General features: G+C 38.8%; 3 protein-coding genes across 23 annotated transcripts in view; 2 read left to right on the top strand and 1 right to left on the bottom strand.

Annotated features, from left to right (window-relative positions):
* GPR176 (G protein-coupled receptor 176) overlaps positions 1 to 6,306 on the top strand; it is a 35,632-nt gene extending 29,326 nt beyond the window's left edge. For 10 of the 12 annotated variants that reach the window (XM_021403825.1, XM_021403828.1, XM_021403826.1 and 7 more), the window contains one exon: positions 1,377 to 6,305. In XM_021403825.1, the coding sequence (XP_021259500.1) occupies positions 1,377 to 2,484 (1,108 nt within the window). In that variant the 3' untranslated portion in view covers positions 2,485 to 6,305. Of the gene's footprint in view, positions 1 to 1,376 lie in introns of all 12 variants that reach the window. The other 2 variants (XM_021403818.1, XM_021403819.1) reach the window with 1 other exon arrangement.
* Positions 6,397 to 9,758, bottom strand: LOC110401309. Its single transcript, XM_021402262.1, has 2 exons — positions 9,215 to 9,758; positions 6,397 to 7,441 (listed from the first exon to the last, which is right to left on the bottom strand). Exons 1-2 carry the CDS (start codon positions 9,756 to 9,758, stop codon positions 7,380 to 7,382), a joined length of 606 nt encoding a protein of 201 aa, XP_021257937.1. The 3' UTR covers positions 6,397 to 7,379.
* FSIP1 (fibrous sheath interacting protein 1) overlaps positions 9,495 to 20,625 on the top strand; it is a 76,722-nt gene continuing 65,591 nt past the window's right edge. For 3 of the 10 annotated variants that reach the window (XR_002440362.1, XM_021402399.1, XM_021402406.1), the window contains exons 1-8: positions 9,495 to 9,633; positions 9,963 to 10,101; positions 10,175 to 10,227; positions 11,442 to 11,572; positions 12,476 to 12,574; positions 13,716 to 13,888; positions 14,788 to 14,872; positions 19,697 to 19,807. Coding sequence is in view for 9 of the 10 variants with exons in the window: in XM_021402399.1 (XP_021258074.1) it covers positions 9,976 to 10,101; positions 10,175 to 10,227; positions 11,442 to 11,572; positions 12,476 to 12,574; positions 13,716 to 13,888; positions 14,788 to 14,872; positions 19,697 to 19,807 (778 nt within the window). In the remaining variant the exon portion in view is untranslated. Of the gene's footprint in view, positions 9,656 to 9,683; positions 9,881 to 9,962; positions 10,102 to 10,174; positions 10,228 to 11,424; positions 11,573 to 12,475; positions 12,575 to 13,715; positions 13,889 to 14,787; positions 14,873 to 19,696; positions 19,808 to 20,625 lie in introns of those variants that run through there. The other 7 variants (XM_021402408.1, XM_021402403.1, XM_021402400.1 and 4 more) reach the window with 7 other exon arrangements.

Raw genomic sequence — 20,625 nt, forward strand, 5'->3', positions numbered from 1 at the left:
AAAGGAGTTTTTAACTCTTCTGTCTTCCTGTTAATAATTCTTGCTCAGTAATGGAAATTGAAGCCAGGCAACTTCAGACTATAGAAGAGGTGCACACTTTTAACTGTGGGAGTTGAAAGCCAATGCATCTTAAAAGAATTTACCAATGCCTGTGGTCAGTTGTCCAATTTCAAATTTCAAATCTATTTTTTTAATTTTATTTTTTAAAAAAGCCACTATTAATACAACCAGAATTAATTCAAAGAGATTTTGTACATACAAGATCAGTTTAAAACAGAAGTGGACCTTTAGACTGCCTAAGTCTTAGGATTGTGTTTATTTTGCTTACTGTTGTTAGATATCATTGATTCCACCTGAATGCACAGCTCTGTCATCCTGAGAGTGGCTGTAAGATATTATTAAGGAAGGGTGGACACAGTTGTGATGTAGCTCATATTACTAAAACAGTGGGATTTATATACATAGGTAAAATTGTTATTAGTCTGTTAAATGCATATCACTGCAGCTATACAATCTACAGCTATCACTGTTAGCTATACAAAGCAAACTCTACAGCTAATAACTCTAATGTTAATAATGATACGTACAGTATCATTATCTGTAATGTACACCAATGTTGCCACTGGAACAGCTATCATCTGCCCTTCATCATCTTCCTAATAAAAACCATGAGTTGCTACTGCGCTTATAAGGAATAGGAGGTTAGATCTCTCATGGGAAGTCTGTGAGCTTAAAAGTCCACAGTAGTAATCAAACAATGAATCAGTGAAAGAAAATTTCATCACCTCAGAGATGTTTTTTCTTTTTATAAATGTGCACAGAGTATTCAGGGTTTGACTACTCTTTTGATCAGGGCCTTGACAAACAAAGCTTGTGCAAAACAGAACCCCAGTTTACTTCCAATAGGTACATATAATTTGTAGGCAATAGTATTGCTTTTTATTCCCCTAATGTAACAGGAAAACCATCATAAAGTATCTTTTCAAATTAATGATGAGTTTGCAAAGTCCAAATGATGAGCAAAGTCCACTTTGATGAGTCCAAAGCATTACAGCTATGTCTCTGTCGTATATTCTGAGCATTTGTGTTATGTGCAGTATAATATCATTAATTTTTCATAATAATATTCTTACACATCAACATGAAATATTTTTTCACCACTAATGTAATCTTGTATAAAGTATAAATATTCAGTTTTTTCTACAGACCTATCCACAAAGCCAGACCCTTGTTGCTTTTCTTTTATGAGCAGGTCATCAGTTGGAAGCTCAGTGAGGGATTTGGGGCGTTTTCTTCTGACAGCTTGTGAGACACTTCACAAAAGCACAATGCATGCTCTAAAATTGACTGTTTTTTTTTTTTTTTTTCCCCAACAGATACTACTCTGTTTTATACCCTCTGGAAAGAAAAATAACTGATGCAAAATCCCGAGACCTGGTTATCTACATCTGGGCCCATGCAATAGTGGCCAGCATTCCGGTATTTGCTGTGACCAATGTGTCTGATATTTATGCCATGTCCACCTGCTCCGAATCCTGGAGTTACTCCCTTGGCCACTTGATCTATGTTGTCATCTATAACATCACCACTGTGATTGTACCAGTGGCTGTGGTATTTCTCTTCATGATTCTTATTCGCAGGGCACTGAGTGCCAGCCAGAAGAAAAAAGTCATCATAGCTGCATTAAGGACCCCTCAGAATACAATTTCAATCCCTTATGCCTCCCAGCGAGAAGCTGAGCTTCATGCCATGCTGCTTTCTATGGTTGTGATATTTATTTTCTGCAGCATCCCCTATGTGACTCTGGTGATTTACCGCACCATACTCAATGTTTCAGATATTTCAGTCTTTTTGCTTCTCACTGCCATTTGGGTGCCCAAGGTCTCTTTGTTAGCCAATCCTTTGTTATTTTTAACTGTTAACAAATCTGTACGGAAGTGCTTAGTGGGGATGATAGTACAGCTGCACCGAAGGTTCAGCAGGAGAAACATCATCAGCTCAGGTGGTGTTGCAGATGCTAATCTGGAGCCCAGTGCCCGTTCAGGGAGCCAGCTTCTGGAAATGTTCCATATTGGGCAACAACAAATCTTCAAGCCAACAGAAGACGAGGAGAATGAAACCAAATCTGTTGGCTCTAGTGACTTTCAGCAGAAAGAAATTCCTGTCACCTGTTCAGAGGTAGGAGAGACTTCGGTTCACAAATTTATACCACAGACCATTGCAGACTCTGCAGCTCAGGTGGCACCAGCTGTGCCTGCGGAAGCTGATATGGTAAACGACAAGTATTCCATGCCATTTGGTTTTGGACCCTTTGAGCTACCTCCACAATGGCTGTCGGAAAGTCGAAACAGTAAGAAGCGACTCCTGCCTCCTTTGGGGAATACCCCTGAAGAGCTAATCCGGACAAAGCAGCCAAAGTGTAAAGCAGAAAGAAAAATTAGCAGAAACAATAAAGTCAGTATCTTTCCCAAGGTGGATTCTTAGGAGGAATAGGAGCTTTAAGTAACCAGTGAAGGTCACCTTCTCTTATATGTGTGATCCCATGGATCTTTGTTGTGCTGAAATCTGTTACAAGCTGATTTGTGTATGTGTGTGTGCCAACTGTAATTAAACAGAAGGGAAACATGCATACAAGTGTTCTTTATTTATATGATTTCATGAAAATAATATGTTGAAAGACTGTGATTCTTATTTTTATTTGTGAAATATCTACAATAATACATTCCTGATGAGCTTTCAGAAAGTACACGTGGCTTTGGGAACACTTTTCTTATGGATGAAGTATGGAAATATGGCAGTCAATTTGCTGGGAACCTTATTGTATTAAGATGGACTGGATATCGAGGGAGTGTAATAGGAAAGGCTTTAGGGAGCACAACAGGATGCAAAATGGATAAGACCTAACCTCATGTTAGCAGACACAGCAAGCTTATTCTGCACGTTTCGTTAACGAAGTAAGGAGGACTATTACGTGCATCTATTAAGCCAATTTCTGAAATCAGTGTTAGAAGAAGAACTTGCTGGACTCTTGCACAAATTATTTAGCAAGTATCTGCCAAACTACACCTTTTTAAAACTTAAAACAATATTTTTTACACTTCAGCGAAGCTGAGGATGCCCAAATTGTCTTGTGTGTCACAAATCTGAGAATGACATATTTAGAAATAGCATTTCTTTTTTTAAAAAAACATATTCTTGTTCTAGTTCTAAGTCGAAACTCTACTGGAGACAATGCAGGACAAATCCTGACCCCAATAAACAAGAATGTATATGCCAAGGGCATTAATGTAACATTTTGATCCTGTGATAAAGGATATATTCAGATGTCCCAACAGTGTTATGTAAGTATTGTTTACATAAGCAAGGGGTTGTCCTTAAAATAGACTCCTATCTACTGGGTCACTCTGTTTTCTTATGGGAAAGGCAGCAAATGAAAGAAAAGGGTTGGAATTGCTTACAGCATTGTACTGAACTGATGAGTGAGGAAACTGATTATGGACCACAAAAGACAAGGTTTGCTAATGCTGTGGCTCAGTATTGTTAGTGAGGTTTTCCTTTTACCTTCACCAACATAAATACCAGACATCGTATTCCACTTGTTTCACAGATTTGATTAACCTGTGTATGAACATAGATAGGTTAGGCACATTTGGTGCCTAATTTCTGATCAAGTCAGAGTCAGCCATCCCTGGTTTCAGCACACCAGCCTTCCTTTCAGAGCTTACTGTTCTGCATCCTTCCGCAGCTTGTCCTCCCAAGCTTATAATCTCCTTGATACTCTATGAATTTCAAATGTACCAATCTGTTAGATGACCGTGAAACTTGTCGCCCCGGCTGTAACCCTTTGGTCTGTTGCAAGTAGTTGTTCCTTCTTTCTTATCTGCACTCACTGTTGACTCTGTGGGTGAGAAAAACTGAAAAATATAAGTGACACTCAGCAATCCTTGTGGTTCTCGTGTAGTGTAGCCCTTTGGTGCATGCTGGATCTTTACCTGTTGTTATTGCCTGTCAGGAAAGTAGTTTTCTTTAAAGTATACTTTTTAAAAGGACAAGGTGAGTTATCTTGCTGAGCTCACAGTAACTTGCCAAGTCCAACTGGTTACTGTTAGAAGTGTGAAAAATTCTGCTGAGGCAGAATTTGGAGATGTGCCTATTGTTCCTTTGAAGAGTGGGAAGCAAGTCAGCTGCTTCTGGTGGCTTTGAGGTGATGGATTTCTGTAAGACATTCAAAGCAAGTGTTTTAATTAAAAAAAAAAATTCTCAATTACTGTGTAAATGGTTTTTCACCCTTTGTTCAAGAACTTCTCAGTGTGGAAATGAAGAGCAGCATTCAGTGGTGCAGATGTGTGGTGGGAACCCAAGCTGCCCTGCCAAGCAGACGATAACTTGCCCAAAATCAGACAGAAGAAATAACCCAGGAAAAGCTGTTCCTTCTGTGTCAGAGACAGTAAAGAATCATAGCATACAGTTTTTTGAAGTGCTGATTAAAAACTGTTTTTCTGAATTTAGTAAAAACAGAGTCCACTAAAGAAATCCCCCAAAGCAAAGTAGGAGATAGTGTCCTTATGAATTTTGAATAAACTAGTATTTACAGCCTGCTTACACATAGACACTGATCAAAGTCTCTGTGATTGATGAATGTGGATAAACGGTTACTCAGATCAGAACTTCCTTTGAGGAAAACAAACTCAGTATTGTCCCTTCAAGTCTTGTGTTGAACAAAATGCCAATGATAAATTTGAAAAGACAAATTGCATAGAATTTAGTTTTATGTCTGGAAAGTGAGGCATTTGTATTGATTTTGGACTTTTGAGACAAAATTTCTTTCAAACAGGACATGTAAACACTGTGCAGGTTTTGTTTGTTTGTTTGTTTGTTTGTTTGTTTTTAAGTAGATGGAAACCTTTCAGCTAGTAATTAACTAAGGTGTGTTTTGAATTCCTGAGAAATTATTTCAGAATGTAACTGGTAGTAATATTTGATTTTGGTCCATCTTGCATCAGTTTATCCATATGGATTTTTAAGAGAAGTGGAAAAAATATATAGAAGCCCATCTTTGCATAGAACAAAAAAAATCTGTGAAATTCATAATGCAACTTCTGTAGAGATCTGTCATCGGAAAACTAATTCAGAAGACACCTTATGCAAGATGGAATATTTGTCTTGTACAGTTTGATTTCCTTGAAGGCAGTGGTACCTTTGAGACTATGCTGCTGTCTGTTGGCTTGTTGTTCAAACAATTTCTACAGGGGAAAATGTTCTCTGGTATTCAATAGGAAAAAAAAAAATCAAGACTTGTTTTCTTCTTTATTGTTGTACTGAAGAGAAGCGGAAGTTTTTTTTGTTGTTGTTGTAATGGTTGTTTTTAAGATATATTTTTCTCTCCTGATTACTGGTGAAGGAAAGTGAAGTGCCAGTCTAAGCTGTAGGAACAGAAGAAAGCCTGGGGTAATTTGGGCTGTGAAAATAGATTTAAAGGATAAATCTTAATTCTAGAGAATAAACTTGAAGGAAGGAAAGACAAAAATCACTTTTCTGCCACTTAGAGATGAAAAATGGAAAATCGAGCTCGTATTAAACAAAGGAAGAAATCATTTAGAAAGCGAAAAAGACTTAAGGGAACAATGTCGATGTACTGTTCCTAGATATTCTCAAAAATATTGTTAAATTCAACTGGATGTAAAAATTGAAAAACCACAGTCGTTCAGCACCAAATAATGCTATACTGGTTGGCTTCTTTGGAACACTCTATTTTGCACGATGGGATAAATTTGCAGAGAAAAGCAGTTGTTTTCTAGAAGCTTCTGAAGTGTTCTAGCCTGTAACAACAAACAAATCTAATTGTTATGAACATGTGGTAATTTAATGAATGCATTTGTTCTGTTTTTAAAGGTTCTTTAAAATACACCTATTGATAACACTTTGCAGAAAAAGCTGTATGGATTTCTGTAGTCTGTTTAATTCTGCTCCCTATTTCCTGGGAAAATATTCCCATATGAGCAGGCTGTATGGTGAAGAGTGAACAGAAAAGTAAGAGAGCTTGCAGCTTTGGAGTGCTGGGACTCACAGCAGGTCCCACAGCTGCTGGGATGGTGACCAACCAATCAACCTGCTCTGGAGGCAACTGCCTGTCCCACAGAACCCAGCTTGAGTTCCTGTCTCCTGACCCTGTGCTGCAGGATTGGGTAGCAGGTGTCAGCTTAGAAAAGCAAAATCCCTGTCATCTCATCTTGCTTGACTTATTGTGTAGGCATACTTTAACCTATGGAGGATTTGATATGAGAGGTGTTTTAATGAGGTATGGGGTTTTTTTTTGTTTGTTTTTTCCTGGCCATAGCGGATTGCCCTCACCCTCCCCTCCCCCCCCCCCCCCAAAAAAAAAAGTATGGTCGAAGTCATTGCATTTAAACTTAGAACGCTTTTATCTCTTCAAAAACTGTGACTTATTTTATTTGCTGCAACATTCTTTGTGCCAAAGTAGGGATATTAGCAGGACTTCTAAATGAGTTATAACAAGGTCCTTAATTATCAAACTGCGACCATAAAATTAGTGCAATTTTCAGTAATTCATAATTCAAGGACAGTTCAGGGACACAAAGCAAAGCACATCCTGTGGAAACCTACAGAACTCCAGGTGCAGGTGCTGATACCTCCCCAGCCCCAGAAGGCCACAGAGCAGGAGCAGCAGGAAGCAGCCAGAAGTTATCTGTGTGCCATGCCTGAGTTTAAGCTGCTGAGCCAACGAAAGGGAGCAAAGAGTGCTCGGAGACATGTTCTTGTGGTTGCTTTCTTTAGGGACAACAACATGAGAGTGGGCTGCAGAAGCATTCTCCAGCTCAATGAAAGCTTGTCTATGTTTACATAGGAGCAGCTCTCTTGTTCCTTAAGTGGACTTTCTTTAAAGAAAGCAGAAGAAACTTCAAGTCAGATCCAATTCCTAAGTTTATATTTGTTAAGGCAAACCAGGCTTTCTCTACATAGCTGTTGTGTGGCATCACTATGGCTAAAGATAATGCACCAAGATGGTGACTTACATAAAAAATTCCACTATGCTTATAAGCAGCATTTTTTTTCCTGTGCCTCCATTTTCTATGAAACCAAGACCTGTAAGTTTTGCCTTGATCAAATCCTGTCCGTAGGGACTTGGAGGATCTCCTTGCTCCTGCCCTAGCACCGATCTGGTGCAGTGCAAACCACTCTGAACTCCTGCTTCTGTACCCTGCTTGTTTCCAGACAAAGGTGTGGCAGCACAGAAACAGGACCTTTCCTAATGCAAATCAAAGGATGAAAATCTCGATTTATTAGGCACCATGGCAGTTTTACCATCGGTTCTGGATTCAGCATTCTCGTTCAGCCTTTCCTCCTCAGCTGGCAGGGTACTACCGCAATGCTCCCGCTGATGGGGTGTACTGCAGAACACTTCTCATCCTCACAAGGATTTCTGGAAGAGTCAGAATACAACCTGGAGTTCCTGATGTTTTGCCCTTGACTTAGCACACACCAGTCAGGAGATCGTAATCTGTCCTTTGCAAGGAAGGAGCCTGTTTGTTCCCCTAACATGGGGAGTTAATATATCTGCTTGTCCTGATCTGAGTAGTGGAACTGTTAACAATCTACTTTAAGCATTTTGCCTGTTGAAAAGAAAAGCTAATTCAGGTGAGTATGTAAGAAAATGTAAAACATCAAAGACCAATAACTAGGTAGTGTTAAACCAAATCTTGATGATTTGTCATCCTCCCTGTAAGCCAATGAAGGTAGTGTTTTGGTTGCAAAACACTGTTCAGCAGAGAAGTATGAAGAGCAGCAGAGAGGCAGTGCTACAGGGAACAAGTTCCTTATATTTCCCCCTCATTTGTGTTTCTCCTTGACTGGATTAGGGAGAAAAGGATAAATGAATTCTGTTACTATGGTGACTGTGTTCTGAGTATCGAGACAGCTTGTCTAACTGTGTTTTCGTGATGCTGTAACCTGTCTTTTATGATTAAAAAGCACATTTTGGAGTGCTTTTCTTGTTGTGCTCTTTTTAAAGACAGACTTTTCTCTGATTCAGTCTGTCCCCTCCCTCTTTAATTCCCATCAATCTTCAGATAAGTCGCTATCGTGGAACAAAATTGGCACATTCCCAGAAAGGTAAAAAAGAAAATTACGTATCTTTCTCTGTTTTACTAGTTCAAGCTTCATTATAAATACACCTGCCACCTATAATAATATTTGAGGTTCTTTAATATTTGATGATGTTTACAAAAATTCATCTTTAAGAAGAGGACTGAAGGTTCTCATGGCCCGATCTCACTCTGTGGCCCTACTAAGCTCATTGCAATGCATGGCATGCGCTGCAGGAAACAGCGCTGTCAGTGCTCAGAGGGGTCTGATGTGTTGGACTGCTCTCCGATCTTGTCTCTGGGGTTGCACTATTCCTGGAGCTTCAACTGTCATTAGAAAAAAATAATAATAATAATAATTCCCTGAACATTGTAGGTAAGAAGAGACGTTCAGGAATTTCAGCTGAAGTTCTCAGAGTACAGAAGATGGAGGGATGAAAATTTTAATTTGAAAACTGATTTTGTGATATTGTGAGGTTTCTGAATGCTGAGACACACTGTTCCCTGGGGTGTTCTGTATGGTATTCCTTTCTTCCCAGATGTTCTCCACAGACAGAAACCACATGGAGAGGAGAAGGTCTTAACAAAGACATGAAAAAAATACAATCCTCTAAGCAAAGAGAAAGGGTGATATATATATATATATACACACATATATATACATATACATATGTATGCGTGTATACATACATATATATTTGAATGTAGAAAACAAAAAGGTTGGGTAGGATTAGAATGTTAGGTCATGGCACTCTCCAGTTACAATTCCCTATTAACAGTGAATAGTCATGTAAATAATGGTGATTGCAGTATTAGTTTTAAGTTCTAATGAGATTATTTAAAGCATTCAGTTCTGTGTGTTTTCAGGTCAACCACAACAGCGTGCATGCAGGCTGGACACGGTGCCAGAAGGAAAAGCAACTCGCAGCATGGCTGTATTATTTAAAAAGCGCTGTACAATGGCTTTTTTATATTATTTTTCCTTTTTTTTTTTTTTTTTTTTTTTCCCTTTTCCTTTTCCTCTGGGAAAGCTGTTCTTGTAGTGAAATGGGAAGAGCACAGCTGCGAGGCTTTTGCTGTCAGGAAAATGGTCGCGGCCCGCGCTGCAGCACCTGAGCCAGCAGCTCCGGGAGCTGACGCCAGCGGCACAGCGCCCACGGCCGCTTCGCACCCGCAGTTTGGCAAACCCAGGCTAAAGCCGCGCGCTGCCGTGCCGCTCGCTCCTCTGGCAGCACGCGCCGCAGGCGGCCCCGGTGCCCTCTGGCAGCGGCGCCAGGGAAGGACGAGCTTCGGCGGGACAGCGAAGGCAGCGCCGCGACCCGCAGCCCTGCGTTCCGACGGCGGCTCCGCCCGCTCTAAGCCGGCCGCCTGCAGCTCTCGCGACTGCGGATGGTGCGGCGTCTGCGAGCCGTCGTCGTGGCAACGGCGCCCGCGGCCCCGGTAACGCCGGCGGCCCCGGGCTCTGCCGGGAGCACGCGCACCAACGGCCGCCCACCGCGCGGTGCTGCAGGCGGCGTCTGGGGCTGCCCTGGTGAGCTCTGGAAAGTGCTGCTGTGAGATTCTTTTGAGATGTGTGCAATTGAACGGTTTTTTTTTTTTTTTGTCAGCACGTTTGGGTGCTTTGATTGCCTCGCTGCTATGCTTTTGTACTTGCATGGAAGCTGTATATTTGAGCAGCGAGCTGGGCTAAGCTGGAGCACGAGAAAGATGTCTCAGCATTTAATTGCTTTTTAAGCTACACCTGAAATGGGCTTGTGTTCTCGTTTTACTAATAGACTGTGAGTTTGTAAGGTTTTTTTTTTTCTGTTGTTTGTTTGTTTTCGGTTTTTGTTTGTTTGTTTGTTGTTTTTTTCCCTTCAGGTTTTAGATCCCAATGAATATTACAAGGGGGAGCTTGGATAAAATTTCATGGCCAGCATCTAGCTCGAGAGCTTACCCCAGCTGTAGGCATTTAAGTGCCTCTATGGAGTTACTGACACCAGAACCCTGTTTGCCAAAGGTAATTCTTGTTACTTTCAGCTGCTTCTTTTTTCTTGTTAAAATGTTGAAGAAATTAAATTCTGCTCTCCTAGTTTTGCAGAGACTTCTGGTGTCTGTGGTTCTGCAAAGGGCTATGTGAAAGCCTGTGAGTATGTGCTGCTCCTTCTGCATGCGCAGAATGATCTTTAATTCAGTTTTTCTAAGTCATTAAGGTGGCTGCAGAAAGGTCTGTTCAGCATTACAGCCTGGAGAACTGTATTCCTCTGTACAGCCTCAAATTGCACCACAGGAGGTTTGGGTTGGATATTAGGAAAAACTTCTCCGAAAGAGTGGTCAGGCACTCAGATGGGCTGCCCAGGGAGGTGGTGGAGTCGCTGACCCTCGAGGCATCCAAGAAACATTTAGATGTTGCACTGAGCGTCATAGTTCGGTGAGGAAATACTGGTGGTAGGTGGATGGTTGGACTGGATGATCCTGGAGATCTTTTCCAACTGTGATTCTATGATTCTATATACTTAATCAGATTACTAAATAAATTCTATTTAAAGTTGTTTTTTTTTTTTTTAAATCATAATATTCCAAGAATTGTAATAAATTCCATAGGAAGTAAGATGTTTGTTCATCCTCTGAGGAAATTGATAACTGGGATTAACGTAATTTTGGGAATAGATTTATGTAATTTTAAGTGTTTGTAAGATGTAGGGACCAAGACTTGAGAATTTGAGTTGTAGGTTGATTTACTTAGATTTGTCCAGTAGTGTTGTACTTCCGTTCATCCATCTGGTCTAGGCGTCATGCCTAGATGCTTCATAAATGCATTAAAATATTTTTTGTAGGTTCACAGTCAGATTTTAAGGATACTATCAGATAACTTTGAATCCAAGTTCTCACCTAAGTATCCTAACCAATTGCATGAAAATTGCTGTTTCTTGGGACTGATGAATTAGATACAAGCATATCAGCTCTTCAAAGAGCAGAAAAAAACTCAGTAGTATGAGCAAGAGGTGGCGATACTGGCTGGTGCGGAGTGCCCACAACACTGGGAAATGGATGAGGCTGTTGCACATACAGTCTGATTGGCTGTATTCTGCTGTAACAGAAGTAGCATGCATTTTCAGAGTTCCTTCCTAGTCCAACTGTCTGTAAAATGTTGACCTGAGAAAACAAATTCACTAGTGTGATACCTAAGAAGCGGAACTCTGATCTGAACTTTTATTTAAGAGCTACTTTGCAGTCTTGTGTAGAGGCATTATTAGCCTTTGTAATAATATGTGATTCTTCTCTCTTCCCTCTACCCCCAAGATTTCTGTTTATGTGGTAGCGATTGATTTGTATTTCATAGGTTGATCCACCTGTCAGTTTCAGTGTTAATCATCAAAGAAGCTTAGAAGACTGCTGTCCAGAAGAAAACAAAGGTTATGGCAGGGGGAACTCTGATACTAAGGAAGTAGAGAGTATGACCATTTTTCAGGAGTGTGCGCTGAATCCCAGTGAGTTGTCTGGTGTGGGAATGCCTGGCATTTCCTCGTGCTGTGACTAGACCAAATACCATATATTTATAGTCTGAGTAAAATTCTATTGCTGGAGAGCAAAATGTATGCAAAGAAGTGAAATTCCATAAGAGAAAGAGGGTAATGGTGTCAAAATTCATGCCTTCGCTATTTTGAGTCCCATTTCTGAAATACAGTGGTAATAGCTTTGATAACACAGCATGTGCTTTGTGACATCTAAGCTGTGACCTGCACCTGGCTAGTGACCTAAAAAATTGGGAGAAATAATCTGCATTTGTTCCATGAAACCATGATAGGAATTATTTTCAATAAAGTGTTTTTATCCAACTTTTCAAAGATAATGTTAATTTGTGGAAAACTTCATATGCTAATAATGGTCTATCAATAAAAAAAAATTGGAAATTATTTTTGAGAGTTTCAGCATTTAACAGCTGAACAGTGTAAGTAGTATACTTAAAATACAAATATACCATATTTCATTTTAATGAAAGCACTTGTAGAAGTGCTTTGGATGGAATTCTTTTTGGCATTACGTAAGTGCTAGTAAAATCAACTTTTCAGAGCTTCAGACTATTTAAGAACAGAGAAGGGAAAGCCACTATGTGAAGCGAAGAATTTCAATATCTTCTTCTTTCTTAGATTTCATGATATAATTGGTGTCAAAAGGAATTTTTTGCTTCCTGCTCCTGGGTTTAACGTGAACCCAAGTGTACTAGTAGGTACCATTTTTTTAGAGAGTGGTCCACCATAGAGTCTTGGTGACGATCCCAAATTGACCAAAAAAAAAAATTGTTTTCTTAATTGTTAATGTTTCAAACACTATCTTTAAAAGCTTATTTCACATGTATATTATTGTGAAAGGCTTTTTCCTGTGTTTTTCAGCGTGTATTTCTAATTCAGATTCTGGAGGTGATAGCACTGAAACACAGACTTCAGTATTCTATGGACCTTCCCAAGGAAAATTAAGTAATATAAAAGAAGGTATTACTTTCCCACTTTATAAAGTGCGTGGTGCAACAAAGCTCTTTTATGTTCGTTTTCTTGTGAGCATGCTTTGAAAATGTTTATGCATTGTTGTATCCCAGAGGTTATAGATGAATTATTTGTTTTAAGGTTATTTACTTTGGTTATGTGGCAGTGTTTGAGTTTTATGTAGATTTGGTCAGTCTAACAAGGTGATTGAGCCACCGCTGGGTTCTATCTATTGCAGCAGTGTTGGTCATCTCACCTAATAGTCATTTCTTCAGAACAGAAATTGTGTAGAATTTGGCTTCAAATGTTTATTTGGTAGTTCAGATCCACATCCATCCGCAGGGCTCAGGTGAGCTGAAATAAGTGATAAGTTACCTTCTCTCATAGGGGATTCCCTGGAGCTTGGTTAGTTTTGTGTAGCTCTCTCCTTGTTACTCAACTTTTTTTTGTAGCACAAAGTAGACTAATGCTTTACAGTGAATGCTCGGGATCAAATGTTGTATAAAGCTTTTGACCTATAAACATTAGAAAATGAAGAAAATAGTTCTGTATTCCAATATCTGAAAGTCTGTGGGATAGGGGCTGTGCTACAGATGTGTCCTCTATGCTATGGAAGCTTTTCTACCAGAAAAGAGAAATAAGGATGCTGTAGGAAGGGGAAAGGCTGAAAATGATCAGAAATCAAAATAAGTTGAGATTAAAATGTCTATAACGTTTAAAAGAGGAGGTATTACTGAGTCTCTCTAAACCCCATAATTAGTTATTTTAATGAATGACATTTCAAGATGTGTTCTAGTTGCTGGCCTGAAAGAAAAACCTGTTGAGTTGTAAGCTTATTTTGTCTGCTGCTATTGCTGATATTGTGGAGGTACCATCACTCTTCCGTTATGTTTAAACTAGTTGCCCAAAATGGTATATTCTTCCCCTACCTCATATCCAGCTGCTAGAGCTAAGAGTTTGATTCAGTAATCTGTTACGAAGACTTTGTTTTTCCCTGCTACATACAGGTCTAGAAAGGAACATAATGTACATATGCTTAAGGATAATTGTACTTTTGCCTACAGTTGTTATCAAACTACTTGTACTGTGGGGTTTTTTTTTGTTTTAAGTTGAAGTATATCAAGCTAACAATTTAAAATCTAATCTACAGCAAACTTTTCCAAGTTATTGGATTCTGAAGAGGCAGAAGGAAGTCCTCAGATTCAAGCTGCTATAAGAAAAATGAATAAGCTTGACAAAATACTGGCAAAAAGACACGTTAAAGAAAGAGCAGTTAAAAAACAAGGCAAGGAAATTAGAGCAAAGCTCTGGGAAGAACTTAAGGTTAGAATTATCCTGCTTATTTTGTAAATAATATATTTTAGACTACTGTCTTAGACAATCACTAAATTTCGCAGACAAGACATGTTGTTTTATGAAATAATTAATTATTGACTTTTTAAAGTGAATAAATTGATCTTAAAAAGTAACTTTGAATAGGTTTTATTATATATTGGCTATATTTGAAACAGGGATATGATTCTTAAAAATTGGTAAGGCCACTAGTCAAGTGTACAGTTGTCTTTGTGCTTGTAAACCACACCGAGTCTTAGGCTTGAGCTTGTTACTTGCAGGTGGTGACATGGCATGAACGCAGAGCTAAGAGCCTTTACTATGTTCTAGTTCTTAGGCAATCTATCTCCTTTGGTATTTTCTCTTATTAGAACAGCTAGAGATGCTTCCTTGAAGAAGGCATGAGGACACCACAGCACAAATTTCTTTACATTATTCATATCATAGCCTCTGGCAGTTAAATGTCAGTTTAAGCCTTAAAACATGACATTTAGTATTTTTTCAGAAGTTAAAATATTTTATATTTTTCATGATACAAGTGTCATTTGCTAAAAAGACATGGTTGCGGTTTGAGTGCATCCCATAGTGTCAGTGCATTTGGATTGAGAGCCATATATACTTTATGGAAGTTCTTTACTTTGTGGAGTGTGTCTTCATGAAATAAACAATGCAGAATAGAGGCTTTAGAATTTCACAATGCCTTTGTCATAACTTCAGGAGATGTTCATATAGCCTCAAGATTAAAACAAAGCAGAAAGTAGTAAAACCTAAGCAGGAAATTTTTTATAGATTCTAAAATTTGTTGGACCTAAAAAGCAGACTTTTGCTGCAACTTTAAAGTATATATATGCTAATATATTTTATATTTATACTTTATTTCTTTTAAATAGTCTGTCAGTACCGTCGGAGTCCATGAGGAGATAGAAAACACAAAGCTCTTCTTAACTTTGATCTCATCATGGCAGGATACAGCTGGTAGGTGGAAAAGAAGTAAATACCCTGAGCTAATTATTCTTTATTTTGATTAATGTTCATATTTTTGTTGGTTACAATAAAAAAAAGGGTTTCAAACTTTTAAAATAAAATAACTTAAAAGTATATCAGGGGACTGGAAAAGTTGAAGTCCAGGTTAAGTAAAGCTTGCACTTTTCAAGTTGATGGCCAAGGCATATGACTTCAGAAAGGATGCATGACTGAGAACACTGGTAAATTAAAATAATGAAAACAATTATAAGGAAAACACAGAGTGGAAACCTGTTGAAAAACTTTGATGTCTTTACCATTTTGGAATGTCTGGGCAGTAAATAAGCAAATCATCATTTTGTTTGTTTACAAAATCAGTTTTGACGTCACTGATGAAGGTCACTGGTGGTCTTAGCCTGGAGTTTGGCAGGCTAGTGTACTGAATGTAGGAAGGGCTGGCAGTTAAAAAAAAAAATATTAAGCCTAAAAAAAAGTTGCATAGAAGTTCTAAGGATGTGGACCCTGTATTTTGGAGAAAACTTTCATGTGGGAATGTGAGAGATGATGAGAAGGAAGCAGTGGCAGTGCCATGGTAAGGTTCTTGTGATTTGACAGAACTAGAGACAGGGAAAGCCTGAGCCTTTTTGGAAACTATTAAGAGAAGAACCAAAAGTATGGGGCCCAATGATGATACTAACTACATAGGTCACTCCAAAACTAATGCCTCCTGTTTATTTCCGTGGGAACTACAACAGATGCAAGGAACAGAATAACTCTGTTTGATAGCCCAAACTCTCAGCTGCAAAACACTATTTTTCAACATAGCCACCACTATTTGTTTTGGATTTTCACAAGCAATAAACAAGAGCCTGCATGCTGTGCTTGTAAAAATCTGCATGGCTGTATGGAATGTTGCTTGTCTTTCACGTTACTGTTGCCACTGCTGAAGGGCGCCACCCACTGCCTCATTATGATCGTATTCCCTGTTTGGTCTCCATAAGCGTTCAGCAAGTGTCAGTGAACATCAGTGAGTGCAACGTTTTCCATGTGCAGGGAATCAGTTCTACCCCTTTTCTTCATACGCACTTCCATGTCAGATGCCATTGCCCCTCTGCTGCCATCTGTTGCATGGCAACAAAATGGAGCAGAATACTGGTGGGAAGGTTCAACTTCTACTGCCATACTACCAGCGTCTGTCTGCCTCTGATCATGTGGACCAACATAATAAAATAGCAGACAATACTTCCGGAGCATCCCTTGTATGTGTTTTAAAACAACGTAGGGAGGTGCGTGCATAGCCGTGATCCTTGGAATGTGGTCCAAAGAGTAGAAGAAGGAATATGGGTCATTTAAATTAGCTTTGATACTGATTACATTAAATTCACTTCTAAGAGTTTAACTTTCCGAGCATGACAAAGAATTTGACTAAAAAGGATCATTAAATAATATAGGAAATGATTCTAAAGAAAGACAGAATATGAACCATAAAATTAGTTCTTTTAATCTGCTTTTTTTTTCTTTTCACTTGAGAATTCTAGGAAAGAAAGTTCAGGATAGGTAGCTGTTTTAAAAAGTGAAACTACATCAGACATGCTCTCAAGCTATTTTCAGGAAGGAAAGAACAGGAAGTTGGATAATTTTTCATAGTGATATGAAGACAAAAATACTCAAAGTGAAAATGAGCACTCTGATAAGAATCGGTGTTTGCATTTTAGTCTTTTGTCTTAAAATATAGCAGACTAAATACAATCACTTCCATCTTAAATAAGAATTAAAAAATTAAGAAAATTCTATGACAGCTTTGGAGGTTGACAAATGACTAAGGATTGAGTTCTTCAACTCAAGAAAAGGTAAAAAAATGATTAATGGTACAGAGAATTGTGTAATGTGATGCATAACAAAAAAGACATTAAAATTACAGAATACTATGTAAAACTATATATAGAACAGGGAAGGAAAAGTTAAATACTACTTAAATATTTTTACTGAGTCAAAAGGGCATGATTCTGTTGAAATTCTACAGCAAATGGACTAAGCACATTCTGAATTATTGCTAGTTTTCTTCAAGAATGCACAGTGGACATGAAAAACAAAAAAGCATTGGCTATTTTAAAATGTCTTCCATTTTATTTATATGCCTGGACACTTTTTCTGGGAGGATGCTGGAATGAGCTGTAGGCATCCTGCACACTGTGTCTTTACTGGGGGGTGGGAGGAACAAAACCAGATAGAATCATAGAATTAGCTAGGTTGGAAAAGACCTACAAGATCACCTAGTCCAACCATCCACCTATCACTGATAACCCCACTAAACCATGTCTCTCAATGCTATATCTAAACGTTTCTTGAACACCTCCAGGGACGGTGACTCAACCACCTCCCTGGGCAGCCCGTTCCAGCGCCTGACCACTCTTTCAGAAAAGTAGTACTTCCTAATGTCCAGCCTAAATCTCCCCTGGCGCAACTTGAAGCCATTCCCCCTCGTCCTGTCACTAGTTACAAGAGAGAAGAGGCCGACCCCCAGCTCACTACAACCTCCCTTCAGGTAGTTATAGAGAGCGATAAGGTCCCCCCTGAGCCTTCTCTTCTCCAGACTGAACAATCACAGCTCCCTCAGCCACTCTTCATAAGGCCTGTGCTCCAGACCCCTCACCAGCTTTGTTGCCCTCCTCTGAACACGCTCCAGGGCCTCAATGGCTTTCTTGCAGTGAGGGGCCCAAAACTGGACACAGTACTTGAGGTGCGGCCTCACCAGTGCTGAGTACAGAGGGACAATGACTTCCCTACTCCTACTGGCAACACTATTTCTGATACAAGCCAGGATGCCATTGGCCTTCTTGGCCACCTGGGCACACTGCTGGCTCATGCTCAGCCGAGCATCAACTAATACCCCGAGGTCCGTTTCCTCCATACAACTTTCCAGCCACTCTGCCCCAAGCCTGTAGCGTTGCTTGGGGTTGTTGTGGCCCATGTGCAGGACCCAGCACTTGGTCTTGTTGAACCTCATCCCATTGGCTTCAGCCCAGAGATCCAGCCTGTCCAGATCTCTCTGTAGGGCCTCTCTACCCCCAGGCAGATCGACACTTCCTGCCAGCTTGGTGTCGTCTGCAAACTTACTGAGGGTGCTCTCAATGCCCTCATCCAGGTCATCAATAAAGATATGGAAGAGGACAGGCCCCAGCACCGACCCCTGGGGAACACCACTCCTGATTGTTTGTATTTGTCCAAACTACTTAAGAGCAGTTTTCAAAAATTTGCTGTTTGAGTACTTCTCTTGGTGCCAGAGTTATGGCAATCATGCACATTTTTTTTTTGTCCGCATTTTTTTTCATCCTGGCCTTCATCTCTGTACCTTGGTTGATAGGGTTTCCTGGCTGAAATGATTGAAAGGAAACAGAATTGTCATGTGTCCTTCCTTTTTTCATGTTGGACAGAAAACAAGAATTGGAGGACTGAATGGCTATTGCTGAGCAATAATCTGAGCTGGTTAATATATGTGCAAGTATGTGTATAATAGCAGTAGTAATATGTGGTCAAAACATGTCAAACTACTACAAGGTAACATTTCTATACTAAATTTTGGTTTATTAAGGGAAAACCATGGAATTTAAGTATGATATTTTAAAAATCTCCAGTAGATGTCAGTATATAGCAAAAAACAGTAGACTATTTTTTTAATGATCTCCAACCATTAAATGCTACAGTTCCTCTCTTATTTCAAAGATAACTCTTGATGTGAGATCATGAATGCCATGTGCATCTGGTGTACCTTAACTGCAAAGCTCTACTTAGTTTAGGTTTATATTTTTCTCCTAGCCTGATCTTTGTTTTCAGTTTTCTGTAACATGCTCATGCACTACTTTTCAGGCTTTGTTTATGTAACAGTCTAACAATTACTGCCAGCCCTGATAGTTGCCCTGGTTGATACTGAAATGGAATACAACTCATATATTTTGCTTTTAGAGCTTCAACTTGTCAAAGAGCTACATTACATAACTTATATAGAGGAGCTATTTAATTACAGCTTTTAATGTGGCTTTGAAGTCAAACACAAGTTTTAGGGTACAAAATCAGTAACAACTAATGAGTCCCAATCTTCTTACGACACATGATCATGACAGAAATGTAAATCAGAATTAATTAATTGGCCTTACATTCATTCCCTGTGCTCTGTGTAAAAATATCTTGCTGTCTGTAGAGTCCATTAAACTTCATTATTACACATTGTTTGTTTTTTTCATTGTGAGAAACGTATTTGTCATACGTGATACATAAGTGCTAAGCTTTTAGACTGTAGTTTAATACTCTTAGCTTAGGCTTCCAGTTGATATATGTTTGTACTGTGACTTGTTTCAGTTACTCAAGGAAAAAAAAAATAACCTCATGCATGCCTAAGGTATATTTGAACACTCCTAGACTATACCCTTAACCTAAGCCACTTTGAAGACAAATAATTCATGTAGAGGCAGGCACCAGCTGTGAAAATCTGGGTGCTTTATTCTCATTTAAACCTCTTTGTGACCAACCACGTGGTGTCTGTGGAGGCTTTGAAATATCACGACCTTGTGCTGTATTTTCTATTATGTAATTGTCATGTATGTGCTTTAGCATGTATAGTCATCAGTTGCTAAAAACTCAAGACTAATGAAACAACACATATATATTCTTTTATGTTATTATTCATGAGACACTATACTTTTCTTTCCTTTTTTATTTCTTGAAAAATGTGGTGATGATATAATTTATCCAAGTTCATTTTTAACTATCATGTAGGAGATTTTATAGATACGTATGTACCTAGGTCATCTTTAAATTTATTTTGAGTTTTATTGAAAGATTTCTTTGCAGATCCCTCTCATGTTAAAGAGGATGAAACACATGCTTTGATATTTCACACGCACATTAATCCAGAAGATTGTGCCTTCCATAAAACCCAGCATAATAAGGGTAAGCTTTATTATCTGGCAAAACAACAGATACAGTGGGTGGTTAATGAAGACTTGGTTTTTGTAGCTGAGCAGAAAATCGGAAATAGGGTTTAAACAGAAGGCTGTTTAGCAGAATGGAAATAATTCTTAATATTTGGCAAATGACAAAATGGAAGAACTTTCTTTGGGATTTACAGAAGCATTTCATTCAATACGCTAAAAAAATTTACTTCCAAGTTATAATTTTTTAATGTAAATTGATAGGTGTACGGCATTCATTGTGAAATGTATCACTTTTTTTAAAATGAAAAATTTTAAAAACATGTCTTTGCTATTAGTTTAAGTTGCTGTTATTGTTCATTAACTTATATTAAAGAAATCATCTAAAATTGGTTTTGTATACGTTTTCAACTGTTCTGTAAGTTTTTTGTAATAAGTGCTTTCTGGTAAAGATCAAACATCTACGCTGATTATTTAGCTATTACTTGTTTTCGTGCACTGTTTAGAGGTATGAAATGCTGGTGGTAGCGTCGGGTGACTGATATTCCAAATAAATAGAATTGTGCTTTTGTGTATCTATTCTTTCCCTATTTGAAATTCAACTATGTGCAGTAGAGTAATTTTTCACTTGTGTTGGCATTAGAAGAATGGCTTCAGTTGCCATTACTATCAGCTTTGTTTATTTCTTTGTCATCTACCATTACATGTAAATAGAAGGGACCTATCTTACTGGTGACTAAGATGACAAACATGTAATAAACAGATGTTCCTCAAGGTTGGACTGTTGTTGGCAGCAGAATCTATAAAGTGTGGACACTTCATAGAATTTGACTACAT

Source organism: Numida meleagris, chromosome 6, assembly GCF_002078875.1.
Source record: "Numida meleagris isolate 19003 breed g44 Domestic line chromosome 6, NumMel1.0, whole genome shotgun sequence".
Taxonomy (NCBI): Eukaryota; Metazoa; Chordata; class Aves; order Galliformes; family Numididae; genus Numida; species Numida meleagris.

Excerpts from the sequence above, each read along its gene's own strand:
- LOC110401309 (XM_021402262.1), bottom strand. The coding sequence starts at position 9,758 with ATGCAAGTACAAAAGCATAGCAGCGAGGCAATCAAAGCACCCAAACGT. Across the intron at positions 7,442-9,214 it reads TCCCGGAGCTGCTGGCTCAG|AAATCCTTGTGAGGATGAGA; the intron begins GTGCTGCAGCGC and ends TGACTCTTCCAG.